At 47.5% G+C, this 26,274-nt stretch overlaps 2 protein-coding genes and 1 pseudogene across 2 annotated transcripts; all 3 read right to left on the bottom strand.

Moving 5' to 3' along the window:
* Window positions 1-4,157: 4,157 nt before the first annotated feature.
* On the bottom strand, window positions 4,158-5,180 carry LOC143655499 (NAD kinase 2, mitochondrial pseudogene; annotated as a pseudogene).
* A 12,111-nt stretch (window positions 5,181-17,291) lies between these two features.
* LOC143655497 (protein FAM90A5-like) lies at window positions 17,292-20,171 on the bottom strand. The gene is made up of 4 exons (XM_077126747.1): window positions 20,106-20,171; window positions 19,451-19,653; window positions 18,807-18,906; window positions 17,292-18,254 (listed from the first exon to the last, which is right to left on the bottom strand). Exons 1-4 carry the CDS (start codon window positions 20,169-20,171, stop codon window positions 17,292-17,294), a joined length of 1,332 nt encoding a protein of 443 aa, XP_076982862.1.
* A 2,593-nt stretch (window positions 20,172-22,764) lies between these two features.
* On the bottom strand, window positions 22,765-25,634 carry LOC143655496 (protein FAM90A20-like). The gene is made up of 4 exons (XM_077126746.1): window positions 25,569-25,634; window positions 24,917-25,119; window positions 24,280-24,334; window positions 22,765-23,688 (listed from the first exon to the last, which is right to left on the bottom strand). Exons 1-4 carry the CDS (start codon window positions 25,632-25,634, stop codon window positions 22,765-22,767), a joined length of 1,248 nt encoding a protein of 415 aa, XP_076982861.1.
* Window positions 25,635-26,274: the final 640 nt, after the last annotated feature.

The raw sequence follows: 26,274 nt of genomic DNA, 5'->3' as shown, positions 1-26,274 counted from the left end.
CCTCCCTGCAATGTATGAGGGCTCCAGCTTATCCACATCTTTGCCAACATTTGTTGTTTTCCTTGTTTTTAATAATAGCCCTCCTGGAAGTGTTTTGAAGTGGTATTTCATTGTAGTTTTGATTTGGATTTCCCTAATAATTAATGATGTTGAGCATCTTTCCCTGTGCTTATTGGTCATTTGTATATATTTTTTGAGAGATACCTATTCTAATCCTTTGCCCATAAATTGTTTTTGTTGTAGTTATTGTTGAGTTGTAGGACTTATTTATATATCTTGATAATAAACCCCTATCAGATGTATGATTTGCAGCTACTTTCTCCCATTCTGTAGATTATAATTTCACTTTCTGCATAACATCCTTTAAGAAACAAACATGTTTAATATGGGTGAATCACATCATATCTAAGAAGCCATTGTCAAATCCCAGATCATAAAGGTTTGCCCCTATGTGATCTTCTATGGTTTCAGCTCTTCTCTTTAGGGAGTTGATCCATGTTTAGTTAAATTTTGTATATGGCATGAGACAGGGGTCCAACTTCATTCTTGTGCACATGAAAATCCAGTTTTCCCAGCACCATCCATTAGTGATTTCTAGTGCGATTCTATTGTGATCAGAGGAGAGACTGATCACATTCTATTGTGATCAGAGGAGAGACTGTGTATGATTGCAATCTTTGTAAATTCATTGATGCTTGTTTTGAGACTTAATATGCTCTATCCTGGAGAATGACCCATGTGCACTAGAGAAGAATGTGTTGTTGGGTGGAGTGTTGTAGATTTATCTGGCAGGCATATCTGTGTGCCCTGTGTTCCCTTACTGTACTTTGCTCTCAATGGTCTCTTCATTACTGGGAATGGTGTCCCAAGGGCTCCAGCTGTGATTGTAGAGCTGCATTTCTCCCTTCAGACTGTCAATCTCCGCACCATAAATTTTGGAGCTCTGCTGTTAGGTGTCTGTGTGTAAATTGTCATAACTTCTTGATTAGTTGACCCTTTATCAATATATAATGCTCTTCTTTGTCTCTTGTAAAGCTTTTTACTTAAAGTCTGTTATGTCTGCTGTTAGTAAAGCCACCCCAGCACTCTTTTGGTTTGTACTTGCATGGAATATTTCTTCTATTCTTTCACTTCCAACCCATTGATGTCTTTGGTTTAAGGTGAACATCTTGTAAACAGAATATAGTTTGATCATGCTCTTTAATCCATTCTGCCTTTTGACTGGAAAGTTTGATCCATGTGCACTGAAGTAGGACTGATAAGGCAGGACTTCCTTCTGCCACAAATTACATCTTTATACATTGTGTGCCCCATAAATATAAATTTATATTTTCCTTTCATATTTGTGTTTTTAAACATGTGAGAGATCAAATGTGTAACTACAGGCAACAGTACAACAGTCCTGGCATTCACACCTTTACCTGAAATCTTTATTTCTTCCAATGAATTCAAGTTGCTGACCAGTGTCCTTTCCTTTCAAGCTGACACCTCCCTTCAGCATTTCTTATAGGGCAGGACTAGTGACAACTCCCTCAGCTTTTGTTTCACTGGGGACGTCTTAATTTTTCCTTCATTTTGCTGGATGTGGAATTCTTGGTTGACAGTGCTTTTCTTTGATCACTCCAAAGGTGTCATTCCACTGCCTTCAGGCACCTAGCTGTGAAATTGACTGTTAATCTAATCAAGGCTCCTGGTACATGGTGAGCCACTTCTCTCACTGCTTTCAGGATTCTCTCTTTGACTTTGCCATTTTTATTATAATGTCTCAATGTGAATTTCTTTGGAGTGTGTTGAATTCTTGGATGTGTATGTTCACATCTTTAATCAGATCTGGGAGGTTTTTAGCCACTATTTCCTCAGGAGGACTTCTTCTGGCTCAGAAAACTCATACTGCAGCACTTGTTTAGTGGAAGGAAAACATCTCCCTACAGATTTATCACTGTTAAAATAAAATTAACTTTAATTATTTTGCCATATACTATAAAATTACATATATATATATGATATACACATATTCTTTTTTTCATATTTTTAAATTTTTCAACTAATTCATATTTAGGTATAAAGTTACTTTTACATAAGACTTATGACTGCTGGGAATGTGCTCTGGCAAATGAAAATTGCCAGTGACTTTTGTTATAATAGTTTAATTTTTTTCACATATAGTTGCCATTGAAAGGTTAACTCATTCATAAAATCATTTGCTTTTCTAACATCCTTTGGTTCTCATCATCTCTTAACAAATAAATCCGTACCATAGTAGAAATGTTAGAAATTACAATGCAAATAGAGCACAATGAGTATTATCAAAACCTTTAAAATATGGCATATGGAAAATTTTACACAGTGGGTTCTCTTTACATTTTAACAGATCTATGGTATTAGTTTGAACAATCATATTTCCTTGAGATATCAAAGATGGAGCTGGCATTTTCTTCAATAAAGTATTTTAAATCTGTTAGGAGAGTTTCTATGATGTAAAATTTCACTTCATCATATGGTAATATTTTAAATATCTCATTTTAAAATCAAACTTGGAACTACATCCAGCTCTGAGAAAATGCAAATTCATATTATATTTCAACCTCTTGCATGATTGTAAACTCTTTGCTATGAGTCTATTTGCAGATACTCCTAAGAAGAGAATAACAGATTCTTCTGTATAGACATCCAATCTTGGATTACCTTTGTACTCTGACATTTATGTTATCAAAAATTTTTGTTAACAACAACATGTTTAATGTTGGCAAACTAAAAACATTCAATTTGGTTATCCATCCTAGCTTTCACAGGATTTGCTTCTGATCACACTGGTGTCAAGTTTTATAAAGATAGAGTAGTGTTTGTTTTGTTCATCATTATCCAGCACCTGTCACAAAATACGGCACAGAGTGAGTGAGTGTTCAATAAATACTTGTCAATGACTGAACAGAAATTTCCACTAGCAAGTGAAAAGGACAGATAAACTTTGAATAAGTGGCCTGAGAATATCAACTGTTTCATTATCCAGCAATGGGAACCTTTTTTGTGAAATTCTAGGGTCACTTATAAGTAGATTGAAAAATGGATCAAAATAATTTATTCTAAATATAAAAGCATTCTCCAATTCATTGTGGGAAAAAAAAGCAAAGTCTTTTTATCCAAAGCTGCTGAGTGAAACTTGGGATATGAGCTAAGTGAAAACTGCCACAATATTAAGTAAGGAAATTCCAGAACAAGTACATTTTTCATATTGACTAACAAATCAGTTTTTTTCTGATCATTCTCCTAAATTTATATTAAAATACTTTTTAAAGGCTTTTACAAAATTTGCAGTAGAATATGTCAAATCACTTCATCCTTTTGGTACTTTTATGTATATTCATTGAATTTTAAAGATGGAAGAAACCTATTATATACACATCACCAAAAGCAAAACAAAATTATTATGTTATGGCCTAAAATAGTGATTGGGTAATCAATATATTTTTGTAACAGTATCATGATATTGTCTCCATGTATATATTTCACCCAGCAGTGTCAAAATCAACCTGAATTAAAGTCAGTTAAATGAAAACCTTCGTCTATAAATAATTTCAAAAATGATTGCCATGCTTAAATTGCTAAAGAGTCATAAAATAATTGTGTTCTGAAATTAGAAAATTCTCAGCACATATAAAAGCACAGCTATTTCCATTAGGTCAATGTAAAGAATTATCAAAATTTTCCATCATCATCAAAATAAATACAATTCTTGCTTTTGAGGTACTATAAAAAACATGTACTAATCAAATGATATGTGCTTGGTCTAAACAATTCCACATAGCTAAGCAAAGTGTAAAGGGAAGTAAAAAAAAAAAAAAAAATTGTAACGGTTAAATTTAAAATCCTAAACATTTAGTGCTTTATTTAAGCCTCCCTCTCTAAATTCATAAAGATACCATCACTCATGGTTACAAATTATAAGCAATATAGAAATTTAACTGTTATTCACTCTAATCAGTTTAGTTCATCCATTTCCTTACACAAGAAACATCTTTCCCATCAGTATCCAGTTGAAGAATAATCTCACTTTCCTGGTCAACTTTACAATAACCAAAAATTGTAGCTTTATGACTTTATAGTCTTCAGTAAAAATATTTTTCTGGTAATCAAGATTTGTCATCTGAGGAAATCCTTCAGTGTTCTGGGAGCACAGTTCAGAGTTCACCTTCTATATTGATCATCATTGAAGCAACTGCTCCATTTAAACTTTAAAGAAGTTCCTTCCACAATCATACAGGAATCCTGACAACAAGAATTAAATCAAACTTGTAAGGAGAGACAATATGGACAACTGCTTGAGAAAACTTCCTATTGGTTTCCTTTTCTTTTCCTTTTTTTTTTGTATGCTGCATGGCAGGGTCTTATTTCATTATTTTCCATGTGTGTATCCCATTATTGCAGCATCATTTGTTGAATTTTTGTTTGTCTGTTGGGGGGGGGGAAGTTCATGGACCAGGAATCGAACCCGGTCTCTCACATGGCAGGCAAGAATTCTACCACTGTACTACCCTTGTACCCCTCCCCATTGGTTTTCAAATACTGAAAAGTATTTTTAGTTCTTCTGGACTGTAGAGCAGTGATTCATTATACTCAGCTGTAATTTTCTCTACCAATTCTTTGTTCAATGAAGACTCAAATTTCCTTGTCACATTGCAATATTTAAAATATCTTCCACAAATAGTTGCTATCAAATGACCAAGCCTTTGACCTTATTCCAGTACACAGATTGAGCCCTTAACTCTTCTGTTTTTCCCATGGACCATCATCAACTGAAGCTTCATGGTAGGAAGCCCTGGATGACAGACTGTCTCCAGTGAAGACTTCATTTAGTGCTCTCACTGACAAAACCTGGGGTCCTGAAGCTTCTCATCTTTCATTATGAATTGTTTCAATATTGAAGGCTATGTTGATTCAAACTTAGTTGTTGGTCATGAAGGTCCATAAGAATGGGGTTTATGCCAGTCCCTTCAAAGTATAACCTGATTCACTGCCCCCATATCCACCTGAACTCACCAGGCAGAACTTCTGCAAGGCTTCTGGAAAAGCATGTTTATATCGAACAGGTAGACACAAATGACCCTCAGACTCATCTGGATCAGGTTTACCCCAGTAATTGATTTAAGTATGTCCAGGACCCTAGTTACAGCCAGAAGCATTTTGCCATCACCTCCTGCAGCTATGACAGCATCTGCCCATCAAACAGGCTCTTCATTATATTCTCTCTTTACTAAATGAACCTCAATTTTCTCATTTCGTAAACTATCTATAACATGCTCCATATTTTTGGTGTGAATATGATCAAGCAGTCCATTGTAGCTAGAGCTTTTCAATGCAACTGCTGCTTCAGAACCTTCCCTGGGAGATATGCAGAGTGGTAACTCAGCTGCTTGAACTCATGCCATGTGGTTTTGGCCACAACCACTACCCAGGACTGGCAGAAGCCACTCTTTGGGTAGCTACCACAGCCCACTGACTCACACTGTCCCTGCACCAGGTGCCACCCGCAGCCACCATCAGTGCTGTTGCCTGGCTAGGTGGTGGGGTCTCTAACTACAGTAGTGCTTGGCACCACCACCCAACTGCCTGCCAAGTGAAGAGATCTGCCCTGATGTTGACTTTTATAAGTCACTTCTTGCTAAACTGCACACAGTTTCACATAGCAATAATAAATATGATATAGAGGAAGCAACAAAATGGAAAAATGGCATAGATTAGTATATAATTAAGCAAATATTGACTTGAGAAATGTAGTTTGATCATATCAACATGAAAACTAGGCCCTTAAGGAGGCTAAATTCTGTTCAAACTGAAGAGAATGTTCCTCATCGCTGAGTATGTTCCTGGAACTCAAATTCTGTTCATCTAAAGGGGAAATTGACTATGAAGCTCACTCCTGGACCCAGGAGGTGAAGGTGGAGGAACTCCAGCCCAGAGATGGTTCCTTGCATCCCCAGGCCTTCGTGATCTTCAGATTGAGGGTTGAGGTGGGAGAATGTCCCTGGAAGGGAGGAGCCTGGGTGGAGAGTTGGTGCTGCATTAAGACCCAGGTTCCGTCTGAGGGAGAACCAACAAGAAGTGGGTGGGGATCCTGTGTGGAGGGGTTCCTATGCTGTCGTGGTTCTCCAACCTCTGCATAGAGCTCCCATGTTTTAGCACTCCCACCCAAGCTGCTGTAGATATTTGCCTGCTGATCTTTGTGTGGACATGCTTTGAAACAACATAGGCAAATAACTAAGAGTACATTCCTGGTAGCTTGTAGTTAGACTAGGTTTATCTTGGCAAGACCTTGTGAAATGTCTTCCAAATTGGCTGTGCTGTTCTGCATTCTTACCAGGAGTGAATGAGTTTTAGGGGTTCCTCATCCTCACCAGCAAGAGGAATTATCAGATTTTTCAATTTTTGTCTTTCTACTGGGTGAGTTGTGATATCTCCTTGCTTACCCTACAGATTGTTTTTTTTCTGTCTGTTATGGGTGCAGCTTTGGCATGCCACAGTAGGTGACGTGAGGGTGGGGAGCTGTGGGAGGCTGTGGGGTGGGGGTGGGGTGTTGGACAACATAAAGAAGGGAGGGACCGTGAGCTGTGGAGACAGAGGCTGTGATTCCACCGGCCTCAGCCTAGGCTGGAATGAGAGTTAAGAAAGGTGGAGGGAAGGGGATCTGGTAAGACCAGAGCCCGGCAGGCTGAGGGCCTCCTGGCAAGACTGCCTGTCTGACCAGGACAACCCTGACCTGACTGAGGACCCCCATCCCCACCCCAATGGCCTACCATGGCAACACCAGCCCTGAGGATGTGGGGGTTGGGGGCTGAAACCTCAGGGCCAGCAGCCGAGTTCTGGCAGATCCGGCCGGAGCAACACTCTCAGAAGTACACCGGAACAGAGCAGGCATCTGAGCACTCCACAGCACTACCTCAGCGTCCTGTGACTCACAGCCATTCTACTAACACCGCGCCGGTTGTCTCGTGCCACCTAGGGGCCGCTTTTATATCTTTTCTTAGGAGTTCCTATGAAATCAGCATGGGAAGCAATGCAGCCACTGTGATCGCGCTATAGTTCCAGGAGGCCGACATCATTGACTGGATTGTCCTGCCTACAACCTGGCAACAGAACCAAAGCCGTTGCCTGGAGATTGAACCTATAGGCATAGAGGAAGATGGCTATCATTTTTCTGCCTGTGGGCTCTTGTGGCTGTCTGGGCAGTTGGACCAGCACACATTGCCACTGCACCCCCACCTTTCCACCTGTGAACATCAAGGCGAGTAGTCGCAAGTGACCAGGACAGGTCCTCTTGCATTCACTTGTTGTCTTTTGTATGTCCAGTTGTCCATGTGGTCTGGTGACCTTCCTGGAAAAAGTCTAAGACCTGCTAAAGAGGTGGGGACTGGCCAGGATGTCTGGAGAGCACCACGGAGGAAAGGCAACGTGTGCTGCACTTGATTTGACTCTGTCTGCCCAGACCAGAGCCATGTGGTCAGAGGATGGAGAAAGACATGGGCTGGAGATATCATGGATCCCAAAACCTGCTGGGTGTTGCATGAAACCACTGGGTGGTGGCCCCTGTGGCAGCTTTGAGGCACCTGGTGCCAACATTTCTGACCTGTTGTGCTCTGGAGACAGGAACTAAATCCTGCCCATGCTCATGTGTATAGAGGGTCTACATGGAGGCACCTTCCCCCCCACACACACACACACGAACAACCATCCACCTTTGCTACTGAGGTTGACCAGATGGCCCTGGGAGTTCCAGTGGATGCTGTAATGGGAAAGCCACTTGTCCTGGTGGCTACATGGCAGTTTTAGGAGGTCAGCATAGCCTGTGGGTCTGCACCACTTCTGGGTGCGAGCCATTTGTTGCCCAAAATGGGCATTTTGGGCCACCAGGTTGGTGCTGACATGCTCTCCCTTGGTGGAACTTGCTGTTGGAAAGGATGCAGTGATGACTTTGGATGCTGCCTGAGGGCTTTTGGCCACTGATTGCATACCATATGGCCCATTCCTATTTTATAGACACTTGCCCGGGCCTGTGCCAACTCTTCTCTTGAGGGCCTTTGGGTTATAGTAATACAGTGGTGTGGAATCTTCTATCCTATATACTCCATGCTGCAGGCACTGAGTATGGCAATGAACTGAAGCGCCTACTTCTTGGGTTAGTGCCATATGTTAGTTGTTTTCCCAGGGCTGTTGGCTGCCATTTTCCACTGCTTGATTTGTCCTGTGAAACTGAAAGCAAGCAAGCTCCTTTGACATCACTGACCTTTTCAGGGCATGCTGGGTCTGTGTGTCACATGATTGATGTGGTAGTATTGTGTTCTCTTGGGTTGGGCTTAAGTCATGCCTGGTGAGGGACAGCTGTTCAACGTGAATGGGACTGCTCTCCTTCTTCTGTTTGTACTTTTTATTTGCTGTTTATTGATGGTATGAGGGAGGCAGTGGTGCAGATCTGGCTCAAATGCCCTCTAGTGTCTGCTGTTTCACAGTTCCAGTTACCACTGGGGCCCTCTAATTAAGTGGCCATTCTTTGTTTGCCTTTTTGACCTTCTTTCATTCTTTGGCTGTCTCTGTCACAGAGGACTCTGTTTCCATGGTGTGCAAGCACACCTTGATGACTCAAAGCAGTGTCTCCAGAGCACTCCAGGCTGTCCCTCAGGTGCTCAAAGTTGAGAGGTGGTGTCTTTTGGTATGAGCACCCTATCTGGTTGCTATACCAAGTGCTGTAGTTTGTGTCAAAGGAACAGGGATTGAGGCTGTAAGAGACACTCCAGAGTTGTAGAGGATGCCTGTGTGCACCCTGGCCAGGCTACAGGCTAGCTTTTGACCCACTGTGAGGGCCTTACTATTTTCCAAAGCTTGGAGAAGAAGGATGCCATGTCCTTCCTAACACACACCTGCTGTTTGCTGGAACCTTAAGTGAATCTTTTCTGAGGACTCTGTGATGGCAACTGGGAGCTCTTGGTGGTGTCTGTGGGTGTGAGAAGGGTTCTCTCAAGGTGTTTTATCATGATCCAGTCCCTCTTACTGGATGGAGTGGCCCTTGAGGAGGGTTAGGAATACCCTTACTTTGTGTGTGGAATATGCTGTGTTGATTTGTGACTTGTATGGGAGTTGTGCCTGCCTGAGAAGTGTTCCTGTTGTTTTAGGTGTCACAGCAAGCAATGAAAAGTATATGTATTTTTGTGGGAGGCTGTGTGAGCACTAAGATGTGCTTCTTTCCCGGGTCCTCTATACTGCCATGGAACTCACACTCCTCATTGCAGGAGAAAGACTTAAAAGCAAACAGATGAGACAGAAAAAGAAAAGAGAGGAGTCATGAGCATGAGAGGCAATAGGTTTTGTTCTCATCATGAATGCTTGGGATTTGAAAACTTCTGCCTTGTAAATAACACAAAATCTTCTCCCTACCCCTTCACATGGCAAGCATGTGAGGCATGGTGAGGGTGGATATACCAGTGGATAAAAGTCCTTATCTAGATATCTGCAAGGGTGTCTTGCAGTGTCCCAGTCATTGCCCTACCATCATGACTGGCCCACTGAATGTGACTCACTTTTTGTCTATGAAGAATTTCCATTTGAGAGAGGTGTCTTTTGATCATGGGTGGGAAACAGGGCCAGTCTTTGCATATCCTGGCCCAAGCTTCCTAATTCTGGGTTGTGAAGAAGGTAAATGTGCTGGTGTATGAAGTGGGTCATATTTGGGGAAAGAAGAGATCCCTATTGTGGCCACCTGTGCCTGTCCATGGCTGTCCAGAATGCGGTGTCCAGTTGATGGTAGGAATGAATCACACAGGAACTTTCCCAGAGATGTGCCTCTGGTCCAGACTAGACTGTGGACATGGGCATTGGAGGAGGCCATGGTCATAAGATACCCTATGGGTGGAGCCAGAAAATAGATTTCATGAAGGGGTTAATGCAGTGATCTCATTTTCAAGACATCATGGGAAACTTCCCCAGGTGCAGTGAGGTTGTGTTAAAGTTTTCTGGCAACCAGCTGTGCTAAGCAGGTTCCTTGGACTTCCATAGTCTGTGCCACGATACCCAAGCCTGTTGCTGCCACAACAAGCCTTGCTGCTGATCTTCTAAAATCTGATGGCAAATGCTAAAAGAAGGGACTGTTGGTGTGTACCAGGGGAGCACATGGCATGATGAAATGAACACATGATTATGAGTAAGTAAGTAGATTTTTCATTTAAGTTTTATGTTTGGTTTGACTTCTGGACTTATTTTTAAATGATTTAGTTTGAAATCACTTCACCATACAGGATTTTAGGGATAGTGCCATCAATCTAGACACAAGCCAGCCCAGCTGGGTAGGAACTCTTTACATGGTATGTAAATAGAGTTTGACCTAGATGTGATCCTACTACTTCAGCGCTATGTAAGGTGGGATGTTTGGGATTTAGAAAGATATTTTGAGCTTCCAGGAAGGTGCAATTGCTGATGAGTTTGTCACATATTCAATTTGTCTAGCACACAACATTACCTTTCTGATGGGATGACTTCCCTGTGTTTTATTTTGAAATCATTTTTTGAATACAAGAGAGTTGCAGGAAAGTCCCAGAGGGGGAAATACAGCACAACCTGCCAGTTACGAAGACCCAAAATTCTTTGACATTGTGCCACATTTGCTGCATCCTTGGATGCATCATTATCTCTCCAAGTAGTTATGTATATTTTTATCAAGTTAGCCTACTAATTTCTATTCTGAATATCTGAGTGGAAGTTGTAAAAATCATATTATTTGCAAAAATGAACAGATGCACATTTCTTAAGGACAAACCTATTCACTTAAGTAATTATGTTAAGTGAATGAAGTTTAAGAAAGATTAAGAGTGATATTGAAGGTGAGACCCTAGTCCAGTGCTTTTTTAATATTATGCAGGATTGTGCTATTCAGCATATTCTCTAACATTATGTTCTCATGGTTTATCTTTCTCCTTATTTTAATTACATTGGGGAAACGTGAGTGTCTGTGCACATGTGGAGTATGAATGTTGCACTCTTCACTTGTATACCCAGGTATCTGTGTGTGGGCGTGATTGCGTGTGACAGCATTTTCACTGAGGCCACTGCAGCACTTTGAGCGCCCTCTTGCCCTTCTTCTTCTTGCTACCTCTGCTGCCTGTCCAAGCAAGGGGTTTGGCCAAAGTCTGTTGCCACCTGATGTGGAATGCCCCTGGCTGGATTATTTGTTGAGTGTGTTTCCTGTTCATGGTGAGTTTTTTCTATCTCATCTGTGTGTTTTTACTTGTGACTTACCACAGCATCGGATGCAGGGCAGATTCAGTCTTTATGAGGTTAAATCCAGGCTTTTATCACATCTGTCCTTGGAGGAATTTCCACCTGTCTAAGGTAATTTCTTCGGTGATTGTCTCTGGCCTGTTTTCCTCTGGCTCAGTGACCAATTGAGCAAATTGCTTTTGGGCACTGCTTGTACCATACCCATGTCTGTGTCCTCTTCTGTAATGGTGCTTGGTTCCACACCTGGCTACATACTGTCACTGTTTCTGTGCAATTCCACCTTCTGTAGGTAAAAGAGGATATGAACTTGCTGGCTCAAAAGAGAAGGTATTCACATTTGGTAACCAAGACATCATCCATTTCATGTCACTTGCTACTCTTGGCTTTTACGCACTAGGGGAAATGTCCAGTGTGCCAACTTGACTTGGTATGGACCAGTATGGCATAGAGAACATAAACCAGCAGTGTGCCATGGGACTCAGACATATTTGCTTGCATGTCAAGATGTTGGGTATTGCACATCCTTTGCAATTTTCTGACCTGTGAAATTTGAGAAGCTTTTCAGGACCAGGGTCAGGGCCTTTGGTGAGGCATGCAAAGTCAATGCCTTAGACAACCTGCACCTTCCATATGTGCCATAAAGATAGGTATCTCTACCATCTGGCTCTTTGGTCTTCACCAGCTACTCTAAATCTTTGCTCACACTGAGTCTCCTGAATGTTCAGAGGAATGTAAAGATTAAAGTTGTCTGAGACTGCCTAACAGAGACACTTTTGAGGTCTCCTGTATCCAAACATTTGATGGATTGGGAGGTGTCTGTTGAGCAGCAGCCTAACTGACCATGCCCATGCAACCAGGCTGTCTGTTTAACATCTAGGGTGGAACATGAGACACTTGAATGAGAATTTTCCTGTTGCTGTGTATGAAAGGCCAAACCAGTGCAGGTGAGAGCTTCATCATGTCCCCAGGATTACGGAGCACGTGAATGATGTGTGTTGGATTGGTACATGTGATGAAGGATATCTGCTGCACAGGACTGAGAGTACTCCTGGGAGAGCAGGTAGTTGGTGAGGTAGGGTGTGTAGGTCAGGCACTACAGAGCTGTATTCAATTTGCAAGAGTTTGCCAGGTTCTGGAGGCCTGCCCTGATCCATAAAGTTCCTTCCAGTTCAGATGCAGATTCTGTGTAGGAGGATGCTCTGTGACCCCAGGTGCTGATCCCAGCAGCAGATTGCGATGTAGCTGAATAAAGAAGTTGGGGATTTGCAAACACATGGAATGGGAACTCACCTCCTCAGAGGAGAGAAGGAGCATCCTTGTCTCTGAGAAGAAAGGTCACAGGGTTTCCCTGTGGGGAACATGAGCTCCAGAGTGTTGCTCCCCCTTTGGAGAGAGTTCTCCAACTAACAGACATCAACAACTGCAATCCCATGAGGCGTCTTCTGGCTGGCCCCACCTCCTTGATATGACATAGGTTCCCATAATCTTCCAAGCCCTTGAGTGGAGGGAGGGACTTGGGGTATGGTGCTCTACTCACCCCTCAGGATCCAATTAGTACTGCTCCAATGGCTTTCCTTGGAATACCCAAACACCTGGGCTGTCAGGATCTTGCATCAACAAACAGAGTAGAAATGAGTCTGAGTGTAGGGTCACACATTTGGCCTCAGTACTCTTGGACAAAGAAGATAGAGGAAGTGCAAGGTATTTTATCTTGCCTTTTGCCTTGGTGACAATGGGGCTGAGGGGACACAGAGTCATGAGCACAGCTGTGTTTGAGGAATGAGCACACCTTTACCCAGTGGTTCTTTCTAGCTATGTTGTCCAATCACATGATTAGCAGAACTGGAGGTTCCGCACTTCAATATTTCATGATTACAGCAAATGTTGTAGCACTGGCTTTGGTGACTGACCTTAAAAAGGTCAGAGAATAAAAATGTTCTAGATGAAAGGGAACTTATGTTACATGATGCATAAACAGATCTAACCTGGATGTAATTCTGCTTATACAACATCAGTGAAAGCTTCCATGGGATGATTAGGGATTAAGAAGGATATTTTACCCTTTCAGGAAGGTGTACTAACTTACTCTGTTCTGTGTTCACTTTGTTTAGCACTCACCATTGCATTTCTGATTAAATGACTTTCCAAAAGCTTTTGTGGGGCCTTGATACCAACTGCCTTGTTGAAATCTTTAATTCAGCCACTAACCAACCCTGAATGCATTTTTTTTCCTGAACGCATTTTATTAGGTAAATTCTGTTGGTTGAAAGAGGTGAAAGTCAAAATCTGATGGTGTTCTGCTTACATTGATTTAAAAATTTTTCATTTTCCAATCACTGCCAGCTGACAAGATAGCTGCCACACTAAGGTTGGAACAAAAGGGAGAGATTTAGTACACCCTGGCATATACAAAGAGCCACAAGTTTGTAACATTTCACCCCCAATAGCTGCATTTCTGTGGCCCCACACCCTTGCAATTATCTGCCCTTCTAGTGAGATACCTATCCTAAAGTTTATGTTCTGAAAAGAGTAGATGGGATACCTTTGCTGAACATTTGAGTGAAAGTTATATACATCACATTCTTTGAGGAAACACATAGAAACCTTATAATAGCAGATCTGTTTAGACTTATTCACTTAGATAACTATGTTCCATATATGTACAAGATCAGGAAACATAAGATTCTTTGAAAGTGAAGACACTTTTCCAAATGTTTTCATGTCACAGGAATGTCCATTTAAGCTTTGTCCTCAAATTTCATGAATAGATGCTGCCTTCGTTCATGTACAGAATCTGTTCTCTTAGTACATTCACAAGATTTTATTGGCTATGAGGATAAGGAAACATGGTGTACTGGTTTGAAATTATTAAGGAGATAGGAAAGTTAAATTTTAATCTGAAATGCAGGGCCAAACTTCCGGGGAGAAATGTGCACTTTCAGCATGAAACAATGAAGGAAGGAAACATTTCATACAGTTAACTGCAAAGAAACCTAAGAAGATTGGCATGAAACTTATGGGTGTGGTATTTTCATTAGAGGAAAAGGAACACTAATAAACGACGGTGGTCATAAAGAATTTACAAGAAACATTAAAACTGGAAACACAGTGCAAGACAATCACATGCTGTTATGTGGCTATGAGAAGTTTGAGTATTCTGCAAGCTCGGGGAACACCTGGGTGGGCAGGGCAATGGGGACTGAGGCTGCTCCTCAGGTGCTCTGATTCACCGTGTCTACCTGGCGAGGCCCAAAAAAATCCAGACCAGTTGTGGGTGAGGAAGGGAAAGGGAATTCTGGGCACAGAACTTTGCCGATGTTCAGACTCACAGTCTGGGGGCCCCGGTCCTGAAAGAGCAAAGCTCCCACTTACCCTGGCATCCTCCTCCTCTGGTGGGGGCACTCTCAGCCCCGCTGGCCTCTTCTGTCGCTGCTTCATGTTCTGGGCTTCGTGGGGACTGCCTAATCTCTTTGGGCTTCAGGTGAGGCTTCCACTGGTACACAGTGTTGGAGAACCTGGATCACAAGGAAGGAAAGAGAAATTTCATGGGCATACAGGAATGAGGAGGAGGAGTGAACCAGGCCCTCGCTCTGCTCTTCTCATGAAGGGATGGCCCCTCCTGAGGCATTGACCATCCTCCACCACGATGACCTCCCCTCTTAATAGAATCCTGGGTCAATCAAAACGTCCATCTTCCCGATGCTGCATTGAGATTAGCACCCTTTCACACCGGCTCTTTCGGACTCTGCGAGAGTCTCCCTTAATAGACAGTATTTGGAAGATGGAAGACAACACTTCCCCAGAATGAGGAAAAGGGGGAACTCTGGGGATGCTGCCCAGCATTGCCAAGTGGCTAACGCCGTCGGAAATCTACAGTAAAGGATGCTCCCCTCTTCCAAACTCAAATGAACCCATTCCACTTCAGCGGAGACACTTTGGACACCGAATTGTCCTAGGAAGCTTCTCCGCTCTGCTGCCGGACAGGTGACTTCCGCATGGAAGGGCTGAACTCTTGCCATGACCATTTAACCTGCCATCCCCCACCCCAACCCCAGCTAGCACCAGGCTTTTGATCTAGTTTCTCATATACAGGAAATGAATGCGCTTGAGCTAAAAGGGAGAAACCAAGCTTAGCTCCTTAAAGCCCTTTGGACCAAAGCTTGTTTCCCCAGGTAGATGCCTTGGAATTTGATGCTTCACGGGGTTAGTTGGCATCTCATTTAGAATGGCCCATTTTACCCCTCTAAGAAACACTTTTCTGAAGTTAAGGAACAAGCGTGACCCAACACCTAGAGTAGTGTCCCCCACGGCAAATTTCTCCCACTAGACTCATTCACCGAGGGGCCTACTGAGGACCCAAATGGAAAGCAACCTGGAATCCAGCTGCGTTCCTGCCGTCTGCAAGTAGATGTCCTGTAGGTAGATGCAGGGCAAACCCTCCGGGAAGCAATGCTCCTCCCCAGAATTCTGGTGGACGGGTCAGTGGTGGCGGTTGCCCTCTCCGGCCAAACTTATGCTGATAGCTGCCACGTGATGGGATGTTCTCTAATCCAATCGAACCAATCCACTCAACTTTGATGTAATCAGCCCCTGGCACAACATACCGGGAATTCCCCGACCCTAGCCAGGCCGGGCATGCCAAGGTTTTTGATACGCCATCACCTGTGGATCTTAACAATATAGATTTTAGGAAAGGAATCCAGAGCGTCTAGAGATGTAAGGACACTCCCTGGATCCTTCTGCACCTTGCCTTTGGATGAGATCAAGTGTCTCATCGCCGCAAATTCCGCCTGAGGACGTCTGTTGCCCAGCCCATTCACGTTCACACCTGATGGACTGACATCTTCATTTCGCACTGCTGGCCTCCAGAACTTTGAGAGATGCACTGATGTCATCTTAAGCCGCCCAATTTGAGGTGATCCTTTGGTGGCACACTCCCAATACCTACCCCCGACCCCCACCCAAGTTTGACTGGCGCCGGTTATAGGCTGTATTACATGTTAGAGAATGTGAGCCGCAAGTAAAGCAAAGTGTGGCCTTGGCCCGCCAGCCGAGGTGGCCCTCAGGCTTTCCTGCCCCAAAGAGATCTACAGAGTGTGCTGGACCAGCCCTAGCCCCAGGCCCTAACCCCACCCCCACCCCCACCCCCACCCCCACCCCCATACGATCGAATAAGTGTTGAACTTCTTATCCGGGGAGGACACCAGCCCTCCACATGCCTTAGAGCCCCCCAGCTGATTCCAGGTGATCCCAATGGGAGCCGAACAGAGAAATAATGCAACGCGCGACTTCTCCTGCTTTGCTGTGCATGGAGAGGCATTGGAGTGCCTGCCTATCGGCCTATTTGTGGGAGCAGGGCAGGGTTTTCCCCTGGAGGCTGGGGCCCTTGATACCACTGTGTCACTAATCTCCCCTTTACGCCCAAGGAAAGGGCATCTGAGGAACGGGTTTTAAGACGGCCCCTTATATTGCAAATTCAAAACACCTGCACACGGGTCCTAATTGGGAAAACATAAAAACAAATGGAACTTTATTACCGTGGAACGCGATGCGCAATAGCTATTTACAATGACAGTGAACAATCAAAGGCCAAGAGAATCTTGCCCATTTTAGCTGGCACAGAATCACTTTTCCCAGGGGAGGGATGCTAGTAGCCGTAGCTCCCCAAGGGTGAGGCTGTGCCCCCTGTCATGCAAAACTCAGTCAACTGCACAGCAAGTGGCGATCCGTTTCATATCTTCTGGTTGGCAATAGAGTTTCTGCTGCGCTAAGTTGCAAAACACAGTTTCTGCAGCACCTGTTAAGCCACTCCTTCCCACCACCCAGTTGAAAGAGGCAGTGTCTGGGTGTCCCCCCACCCCCACCCCAACTTGATCTGGGGTCCCACGAAGTGCTGGGGGAGACACAGTCCCACATCAACCAGAGCTGGGGGAGACACAGCTGCTTCCTGCATCCTTCCCCTCCTCTGTCTCTCGTTCTCTTCCAAGTCGCATGAGGTCCAGAGGCAGGGTCTTTGACTGCCATGTGGGGTCTCAATCCCAGTCACTGTCCTCAGAGGAGGAAACCAGAAGATCCTCATAGAGGGACGTCACTGGATCCCGTGGGCATTGTGCCTGCACCTGCTCTGAGCCCTGAGGGCTCTGTCCGGGATCTCTACTTTTCTCAGGGGATGGGGAGGCGAGGGAGGTACGGAACCTGGAGCTCCACCACCCGTTCCCCAGTCTGGAGAAGACCATTCTGAGGCACTGGGCTGGACTCTGGCTCGATGGTGGAGGGTGCGACGTGGTGCAAGCTCGGACAAAACTCAGTTGAGTTCTGTCCTTTGGGTCCTCGAGGTCTCTGCTTGCCACCTGTACCGGTGTGCTCCTGACCACTTGCCGCCTGTACAGGGGTACCTCTTTGGGTCCAAGTGCGGTTGCACTGGGAAGAGCCTGGGGGATGTGCGCAACCCCCTGATGAGGACTCTGAGTACCCTGCCTCAGTGGCTGGAAGGGGCTGGGTCTCGGTTTCTTGGGGGGATTCTGGCAAGGCTGGGTGGGTCTCTGGGCAGACCTCTTGCCTCGTGCCCAGATGCTGATGCTCGAGTCCTTCTCGGATCTCTCTGTGACAGGCTGTGGGCTGCAATTTGAGTTCACAGCAGGACCCTTGGCTGGTGCCTGGAAGTTGAGGCCATGGCCCTGGCTAGGTCTTTCACGGGCCAGTCGGCGGAGGTGACGGGAGCAAGCAGCAGGCCCCTGTACTGCCAGCTGATCAGTGACCGCGAAGTCCATTCTTAAGTGCTGGGAAGCCGGCTGGGGGGCCGCAGGGCTATCCACTTCCTCTGCTTCATCCCGTCCAGGGGGCCAGAAGACGCTCAGTCCTGGTTTTCGAGTCAGGGACAAGGCAGGGTCCATGGATCTCATGACAGGCCCCTCCGGGGGAGGCGGACACGTGGGTGGAGGGACCGGTGGCGGTCCCTTGGAGGTTGCGTGGGGAGGCATCGGCCGGCATGGACGCTGTCGGCAAGACACGAGAGCATACGATAGCCATGTCAGGATTTCCTCTCAATCAAGTGGATTTAAAATCACCCCCATCAAAAGGCACGGAGGATGGATAACTAAAGCTTATTATCGCCTTCCTATGATATTTCTATCAGGCTCGAAAGTGCATCATTTCTTAACATTGCCTCTCATGAAGCGAAGGAAAACACAAGCCCTTTTCCCACCCTCTTCTCCACACTCTGCCTGCCTAATGATCTTTGCATCTGAGCATCCGTATCCCCAATTCAAAGATGTGTGGTTTTCCATATAGCGTTCTAGCTTTGGGAAGACACACCAGATTGAACCCCACCTGCCCGTGCATCAGAATGCCCCCGCTAGCGTGTTGTTGTTAACCGCCCACAACTCAAGCCTCACGGGCAAGGCTGGTGTCGCAAAGGCCTCGGATGAACGGGATTCCCATTCTCCGGAATGGACTTTTAGCACACCCTCAAGTGAACGGGTGTGGGAGTGGAGCAAACCAGGGTACCCAGACGAGGCATTGAGGTGGGAGCCAGGGATGAGACTTACCCTGATGTAGAGAGGCGTTTCTGTCCAGTCTTGCTGCTGCTTCCAATGGGTTCCCCTGGGAACATTGGGCAGTAGAGCATTCCTCTGCTCCTCTTCCTCCCTGCCAAAATAAACAAACAATCAAACAAACAAATAAGTAAATAAACAGATGCATCAGAAAATAAATACATAAGAAAATAAAAACCCTGCCTGAGGTGGTCTGCTCCCTACACTCTGCCCCATTTGGGAAGCAAATCCCTTATCCCGTCCACTTCCAGGTTTGGGGGTGAGTGAGCTATTGAAGACCCTGTAACGTGGCACAGACCGTTCTTTCTGACACCCGGATGCATCTCCAGTGGCTGGCAGCCTTCTGGGCTTTGCAACACTCAGCCTAACCTGGACTCGATAGCATTGCTGCCTGCTGCCTGCTGCCTGCTGCCACATGCAAGGTTGCAAGATGTGCCCTGTGCCCACCTTTATTGGCTGTGATGGGTAAAAGTAGCTCCTGAGGGTAGACCCCGAGATCACCTAGTGATCCTTGCCTATGTCTCTCCGGTTTCCCCGCCCATGCCTGAAGATGGATGCACACGCACAGAGGTGGGTGCTCTCCATCTCCTGACTGCTTCAAAGCCCAAGGATGGGTCCCAACCCTCCCCGTGCCGCACCTCTGTCTCTGTCTGTCCCCTCTGGCAGGCTTGTTCAAGGAAGCTGTGGTCTGGAGTTGCGGGGCCTTGCATGGATCCCGGTTCTCCGTGTCTTTCTTATCTGACCCCAAAGGCTGGAGGTCGAGAATCTGAGCCCAGCGCTTAATGGGGCACCTCATGCTTCTTGCCGTGTGCCCAAAGGCCCCACAGTCCTTGCACTTGACCTGTGGGCAGAGGAAGGGGAGGGTGAGTCAGCAGAAAGCACAGGCAGCTTTCAAAATTCACTCGATGGGCAGACTGGGGCAGCTGAATACTGACTGTGTGGAGGAGACTGAGGAACAGGCGGCCCTTTAGGTGGAAGGCATTTCAAGTTCTATGGTTGCTGCCAACAGCCAACGTTGAAGAGAGACCCTAGGATGAAGGATGGGTGGTGTCGCCCATGAGGAATCAGTCAGGTTTCCAGGCTCGGAGGAACACCTGGGTGGGCAGGGCAATGGGGACTGAGGCTGCTCCTCAGGTGCTCTGGTTCACCGTGTCTACCCGGCGAGGCCCAAAAAAATCCAGGCCAGGTGTGGGTGGGGAGGGGAAAGGGAATTCTGGGCACAGAACTTTGCCGACGATGTTCAGACTCACAGTCTGGGGGCCCCGGTCCTGAAAGAGCAAAGCCCCCACTTACCCTGGCATCCTCCTCCTCTGGTGGAGGCGCTCTCAGCCCCGCTGGCCTCTTCTGTCGCTGCTTCATGTTCTGGGCTTCGTGGGGACTGCCTAGACCCTTTGGGCTTCAGGTGAGGCTTCCACTGGTACACAGTGTTGGAGAACCTGGATCACAAGGAAGGAAAGAGAAATTTCATGGGCATACAGGAATGAGGAGGAGGAGTGAACCCGGCCCTCGCTCTGCTCTTCTCATGAAGGGATGGCCCCTCCTGAGGCATTGACCATCCTCCACCACGATGACCTCCCCTCTTAATAGAATCCCGGGTCAATCAAAACGTCCATCTTCCCGATGCTGCATTGAGATTAGCACCCTTCCACACCGGCTCTTTCGGACTCTGCGATAGTCTCCCTTAATAGACAGTGTTTGGGAGATGGAAGACAACACTTCCCCCGAATGAGGAAAAGGGGGAACTCTGGGAATGCTGCCCAGCATTGCCAAGTGGCTAACGCCGTCGGAAATCTACAGTAAAGGATGCTCCCCTCTTCCAAACTCAAATGAACCCATTCCACTTCAGCGGAGACACTTTGGACACCGAATTGTCCTAGGAAGCTTCTCCGCTCTGCTGCCGGACAGGTGACTTCCGCATGGAAGGGCTGAACTCTTGCCATGACCATTTAACCTGCCATCCCCCACCCCAACCCCAGCTAGCGCCAGGCTTTTGATCTAGTTTCTCATATACAGGAAATGAATGCGCTTGAGCTAAAAGGGAGAAACCAAGCTTAGCTCCTTAAAGCCCTTTGGACCAAAGCTTGTTTCCCCAGGTAGATGCCTTGGAATTTGATGCTTCACGGGGTTAGTTGGCATCTCATTTAGAATGGCCCATTTTACCCCTCTAAGAAACACTTTTCCGAAGTTAAGGAATAAGCGCGACCCAACACTTAGAGTAGTGTCCCCCACTGCAAATTTCTCCCACTAGACTCATTCACCGAGGGGCCTACTGAGGACCCAAATGGAAAGCAACCTGAAATCCAGCTGCGTTCCTGCCGTCTGCAAGTAGATGTCCTGTAGGTAGATGCAGGGCAAACCCTCCGGGAAGCGATGCTGCTCCCAGGATCCTGGTGGACGGGTCAGTGGTGGCGGTTCCCCTCTCCGGCCAAACTTATGCTGATAGCTGCCACGTGATGGGATGTTCTCTAATCCAATCCAACCAATCCACTCAACTTTGATGTAATCAGCCCCTGGCACAACATACCGGGAATTCCCCGACCCTAGCCAGGCCGGGCATGCCAAGGTTTTTGATACGCCATCACCTGTGGATCTTAACAATATAGATTTTAGGAAAGGAATCCAGAGCGTCTAGAGATGTAAGGACACTCCCTGGATCCTTCTGCACCTTGCCTTTGGATGAGATCAAGTGTCTCATCGCCGCAAATTCCGCCTGAGGACGTCTGTTGCCCAGCCCATTCACGTTCACACCTGATGGACTGACATCTTCATTTCGCACTGCTGGCCTCCAGAACTTTGAGAGATGCACTGATGTCATCTTAAGCCGCCCAATTTGAGGTGATCCTTTGGTGGCACACTCCCAATACCTACCCCCGACCCCCACCCAAGTTTGACTGGCGCCGGTTATAGGCTGTATTACATGTTAGAGAATGTGAGCCGCAAGTAAAGCAAAGTGTGGCCTTGGCCCGCCAGCCGAGGTGGCCCTCAGGCTTTCCTGCCCCAAAGAGATCTACAGAGTGTGCTGGACCAGCCCTAGCCCCAGGCCCTAACCCCACCCACACCCCCACCCCCACCCCCACCCCCATACGATCGAATAAGTGTTGAACTTCTTATCCGGGGAGGACACCAGCCCTCCACATGCCTTAGAGCCCCCCAGCTGATTCCAGGTGATCCCAATGGGAGCCGAACAGAGAAATAATGCAACGCGCGACTTCTCCTGCTTTGCTGTGCATGGAGAGGCATTGGAGTGCCTGCCTATCGGCCTATTTGATGGAGCAGGGCTGGGTTTTCCCCTGGAGGCTGGGGCCCTTGATACCCCTGTGTCACTAATCTCCCCTTTACGCCCAAGGAAAGGGCATCTGAGGAACGGGTTTTAAGACGGCCCCTTATATTGCAAATTCAAAACACCTGCACACGGGTCCTAATTGGGAAAACATAAAAACAAATGGAACTTTATTACCGTGGAACGCGATGCGCAATAGCTATTTACAATGACAGTGAACAATCAAAGGCCAAGAGAATCTTGCCCATTTTAGCTGGCACAGAATCACTTTTCCCAGGGGAGGGATGCTAGTAGCCGTAGCTCCCAAAGGGTGAGGCTGTGCCCCCTGTCATGCAAAATTCAGTCAACTGCACAGCAAGTGGCGATCCGTTTCATATCTTCTGGTTGGCAATAGAGTTTCTGCTGCGCTAAGTTGCAAAACACAGTTTCTGCAGCACCTGTTAAGCCACTCCTTCCCACCACCCAATTGAAAGAGGCAGTGTCTGGGTGTCCCCCCACCCCCACCCCAACTTGATCTGGGGTCCCACGAAGTGCTGGGGGAGACACAGTCCCACATCAACCAGAGCTGGGGGAGACACAGCTGCTTCCTGCATCCTTCCCCTCCTCTGTCTCTCGATCTCTTCCAAGTCGCATGAGGTCCAGAGGCAGGGTCTTTGACTGCCATGTGGGGTCTCAATCCCAGTCACTGTCCTCAGAGGAGGAAACCAGAAGATCCTCATAGAGGGACGTCACTGGATCCCGTGGGCATTGTGCCTGCACCTGCTCTGAGCCCTGAGGGCTCTGTCCGGGATCTCTACTTTTCTCAGGGGATGGGGAGGCGAGGGAGGTACGGAACCTGGAGCTCCACCACCCGTTCCCCAGTCTGGAGAAGACCATTCTGAGGCACTGGGCTGGACTCTGGCTCGATGGTGGAGGGTGGGACGTGGTGCAAGCTCGGACAAAACTCAGTTGAGTTCTGTCCTTTGGGTCCTCGAGGTCTCTGCTTGCCACCTGTACCGGTGTGCTCCTGACCACTTGCCGCCTGTACAGGGGTACCTCTTTGGGTCCAAGTGCAGTTGCACTGGGAAGAGCCTGGGGGATGTGCGCAACCCCCTGATGAGGACTCTGAGTACCCTGCCTCAGTGGCTGGAAGGGGCTGGGTCTCGGTTTCTTGGGGGGATTCTGGCAAGGCTGGGTGGGTCTCTGGGCAGACCTCTTGCCTCGTGCCCGGATGCTGATGCTCGAGTCCTTCTCGGATCTCTCTGTGACAGGCTGTGGGCTGCAATTTGAGTTCACAGCAGGACCCTTGGCTGGTGCCTGGAAGTTGAGGCCATGGCCCTGGCTAGGTCTTTCACGGGCCAGTCGGCGGAGGTGACGGGAGCAAGCAGCAGGCCCCTGTACTGCCAGCTGATCAGTGACCGCGAAGTCCATTCTTAAGTGCTGGGAAGCCGGCTGGGGGGCCGCAGGGCTATCCACTTCCTCTGCTTCATCCCGTCCAGGGGGCCAGAAGACGCTCAGTCCTGGTTTTCGAGCCAGGGGCAAGGCAGGGTCCATGGATCTCATGACAGGCCTCTCCGAGGGAGGCGGACACGTGGGTGGAGGGACCGGTGGCGGTCCCTTGGAGGTTGCGTGGAGAGGCATCGGCCAGCATGGACGCTGTCGGCAAGACACGAGAGCATACGATAGCCATGTCAGGATTTCCTCTCAATCAAGTGGATTTAAAATCACCCCCATCAAAAGGCACGGAGGATGGATAAGTAAAGCTTATTATCGCCTTCATATGATATTTCTATCGGGCTCGAAAGTGCATCATTTCTTAACATTGCCTCTCATGAAGCGAAGGAAAACACAAGCCCTTTACCCACCCTCTTCTCCACCCTCTGCCTGCCTAATGATCTTTGCATCTGAGCATCCGTATCCCCAATTCAAAGATGTGTGGTTTTCCATATAGCGTTCTAGCTTTGGGAAGACACACCAGATTGAACCCCACCGGCCCGTGCATCAGAATGCCCCCGCTAGCGTGTTGTTGTTAACTGCCCACAACTCAAGCCTCACGGGCAAGGCTGGTGTCGCAAAGGCCTCGGATGAACGGGATTCCCATTCTCCGGAATGGACTTTTAGCACACCCTCAAGTGAACGGGTGTGGGAGTGGAGCAAACCACGGTACCCAGACGAGGCATTGAGGTGGGAGCCAGGGATGAGACTTACCCTGATGTAGAGAGGCGTTTCTGTCCAGTCTTGCTGCTGCTTCCAATGGGTTCCCCTGGGAAGATTGGGCAGTAGAGCATTCCTCTGCTCCTCTTCCTCCCTGCCAAAATAAACAAACAATCAAACAAACAAATAAGTAAATAAATGAATGCATCAGAAAATAAATACATAAGAAAATTAAAACCCTGCCTGAGGTGGTCTGCTCCCTACACTCTGCCCCATTTGGGAAGCAAATCCCTTATCCCGTCCACTTCCAGGTTTGGGGGTGAGTGAGCTATTGAAGACCCTGTAACGTGGCACAGACCGTTCTTTCTGACACCCGGATGCATCTCCAGTGGCTGGCAGCCTTCTGGGCTTTGCAACACTCAGCCTAACCTGGACTCGATAGCATTGCTGCCTGCTGCCTGCTGCCACATGCAAGGTTGCAAGATGTGCCCTGTGCCCACCTTTATTGGCTGTGATGGGTAAAAGTAGCTCCTGAGGGTAGACCCCGAGATCACCTAGTGATCCTTGCCTATGTCTCTCCGGTTTCCCCGCCCATGCCTGAAGATGGATGCACACGCACAGAGGTGGGTGCTCTCCATCTCCTGACTGCTTCAAAGCCCAAGGATGGGTCCCAACCCTCCCCGTGCCGCACCTCTGTCTCTGTCTGTCCCCTCTGGCAGGCTTGTTCAAGGAAGCTGTGGTCTGGAGTTGCGGGGCCTTGCATGGATCCCGGTTCTCCGTGTCTTTCTTATCTGACCCCAGAGGCTGGAGGTCGAGAATCTGAGCCCAGCGCTTAATGGGGCACCTCATGCTTCTTGCCGTGTGCCCAAAGGCCCCACAGTCCTTGCACTTGACCTGTGGGCAGAGGAAGGGGAGGGTGAGTCAGCAGAAAGCACAGGCAGCTTTCAAAATTCACTCGATGGACAGACTGGGGCAGCTGAATACTGATTGTGTGGAGGAGACTGAGGAACAGGCGGCCCTTTAGGTGGAAGGCATTTCAAGTTCTATGGTTGCTGCCAACAGCCAACGTTGAAGAGAGACCCTAGGATGAAGGATGGGTGGTGTCGCCCATGAGGAATCAGTCAGGTTTCCAGGCTCGGAGGAACACCTGGGTGGGCAGGGCAATGGGGACTGAGGCTGCTCCTCAGGTGCTCTGGTTCACCGTGTCTACCCGGCGAGGCCCAAAAAAATCCAGGCCAGGTGTGGGTGGGGAGGGGAAAGGGAATTCTGGGCACAGAACTTTGCCGATGTTCAGACTCACAGTCTGGGGGCCCCGGTCCTGAAAGAGCAAAGCCCCCACTTACCCTGGCATCCTCCTCCTCTGGTGGAGGCGCTCTCAGCCCCGCTGGCCTCTTCTGTCGCTGCTTCATGTTCTGGGCTTCGTGGGGACTGCCTAGACCCTTTGGGCTTCAGGTGAGGCTTCCACTGGTACACAGTGTTGGAGAACCTGGATCACAAGGAAGGAAAGAGAAATGTCATGGGCATACAGGACTGAGGAGGAGGAGTGAACCCGGCCCTCGCTCTGCTCTTCTCATGAAGGGATGGCCCCTCCTGAGGCATTGACCATCCTCCACCACGATGACCTCCCCTCTTAATAGAATCCCGGGTCAATCAAAACGTCCATCTTCCCGATGCTGCATTGAGATTAGCACCCTTCCACACCGGCTCTTTCGGACTCTGCGATAGTCTCCCTTAATAGACAGTGTTTGGGAGATGGAAGACAACACTTCCCCCGAATGAGGAAAAGGGGGAACTCTGGGAATGCTGCCCAGCATTGCCAAGTGGCTAACGCCGTCGGAAATCTACAGTAAAGGATGCTCCCCTCCTCCAAACTCAAATGAACCCATTCCACTTCAGCGGAGACACTTTGGACACCGAATTGTCCTAGGAAGCTTCTCCGCTCTGCTGCCGGACAGGTGACTTCCGCATGGAAGGGCTGAACTCTTGCCATGACCATTTAACCTGCCATCCCCCACCCCAACCCCAGCTAGCACCAGGCTTTGGATCTAG

Source organism: Tamandua tetradactyla, chromosome 14 (genome assembly GCF_023851605.1).
Source record: "Tamandua tetradactyla isolate mTamTet1 chromosome 14, mTamTet1.pri, whole genome shotgun sequence".
In the NCBI taxonomy this organism is placed as follows: domain Eukaryota; kingdom Metazoa; phylum Chordata; class Mammalia; order Pilosa; family Myrmecophagidae; genus Tamandua; species Tamandua tetradactyla.
This window is presented reverse-complemented; position numbering and strand designations above follow the sequence as displayed.

Excerpts from the sequence above, each read along its gene's own strand:
- LOC143655497 (XM_077126747.1), bottom strand. The coding sequence starts at position 20,171 with ATGAAGCAGCGACAGAAGAGGCCAGCGGGGCTGAGAGCGCCTCCACCA. Across the intron at positions 18,907-19,450 it reads GGGGACAGACAGAGACAGAG|GGAGGAAGAGGAGCAGAGGA; the intron begins GTGCGGCACGGG and ends TTATTTTGGCAG. Across the intron at positions 18,255-18,806 it reads AAACGCCTCTCTACATCAGG|CGTCCATGCCGGCCGATGCC; the intron begins GTAAGTCTCATC and ends TCTTGCCGACAG.
- LOC143655496 (XM_077126746.1), bottom strand. The coding sequence starts at position 25,634 with ATGAAGCAGCGACAGAAGAGGCCAGCGGGGCTGAGAGCGCCTCCACCA. Across the intron at positions 25,120-25,568 it reads CAGAGGAGGAGGATGCCAGG|GTCAAGTGCAAGGACTGTGG; the intron begins GTAAGTGGGGGC and ends CTCTGCCCACAG. Across the intron at positions 24,335-24,916 it reads GGGGACAGACAGAGACAGAG|GGGAACCCATTGGAAGCAGC; the intron begins GTGCGGCACGGG and ends CAATCTTCCCAG.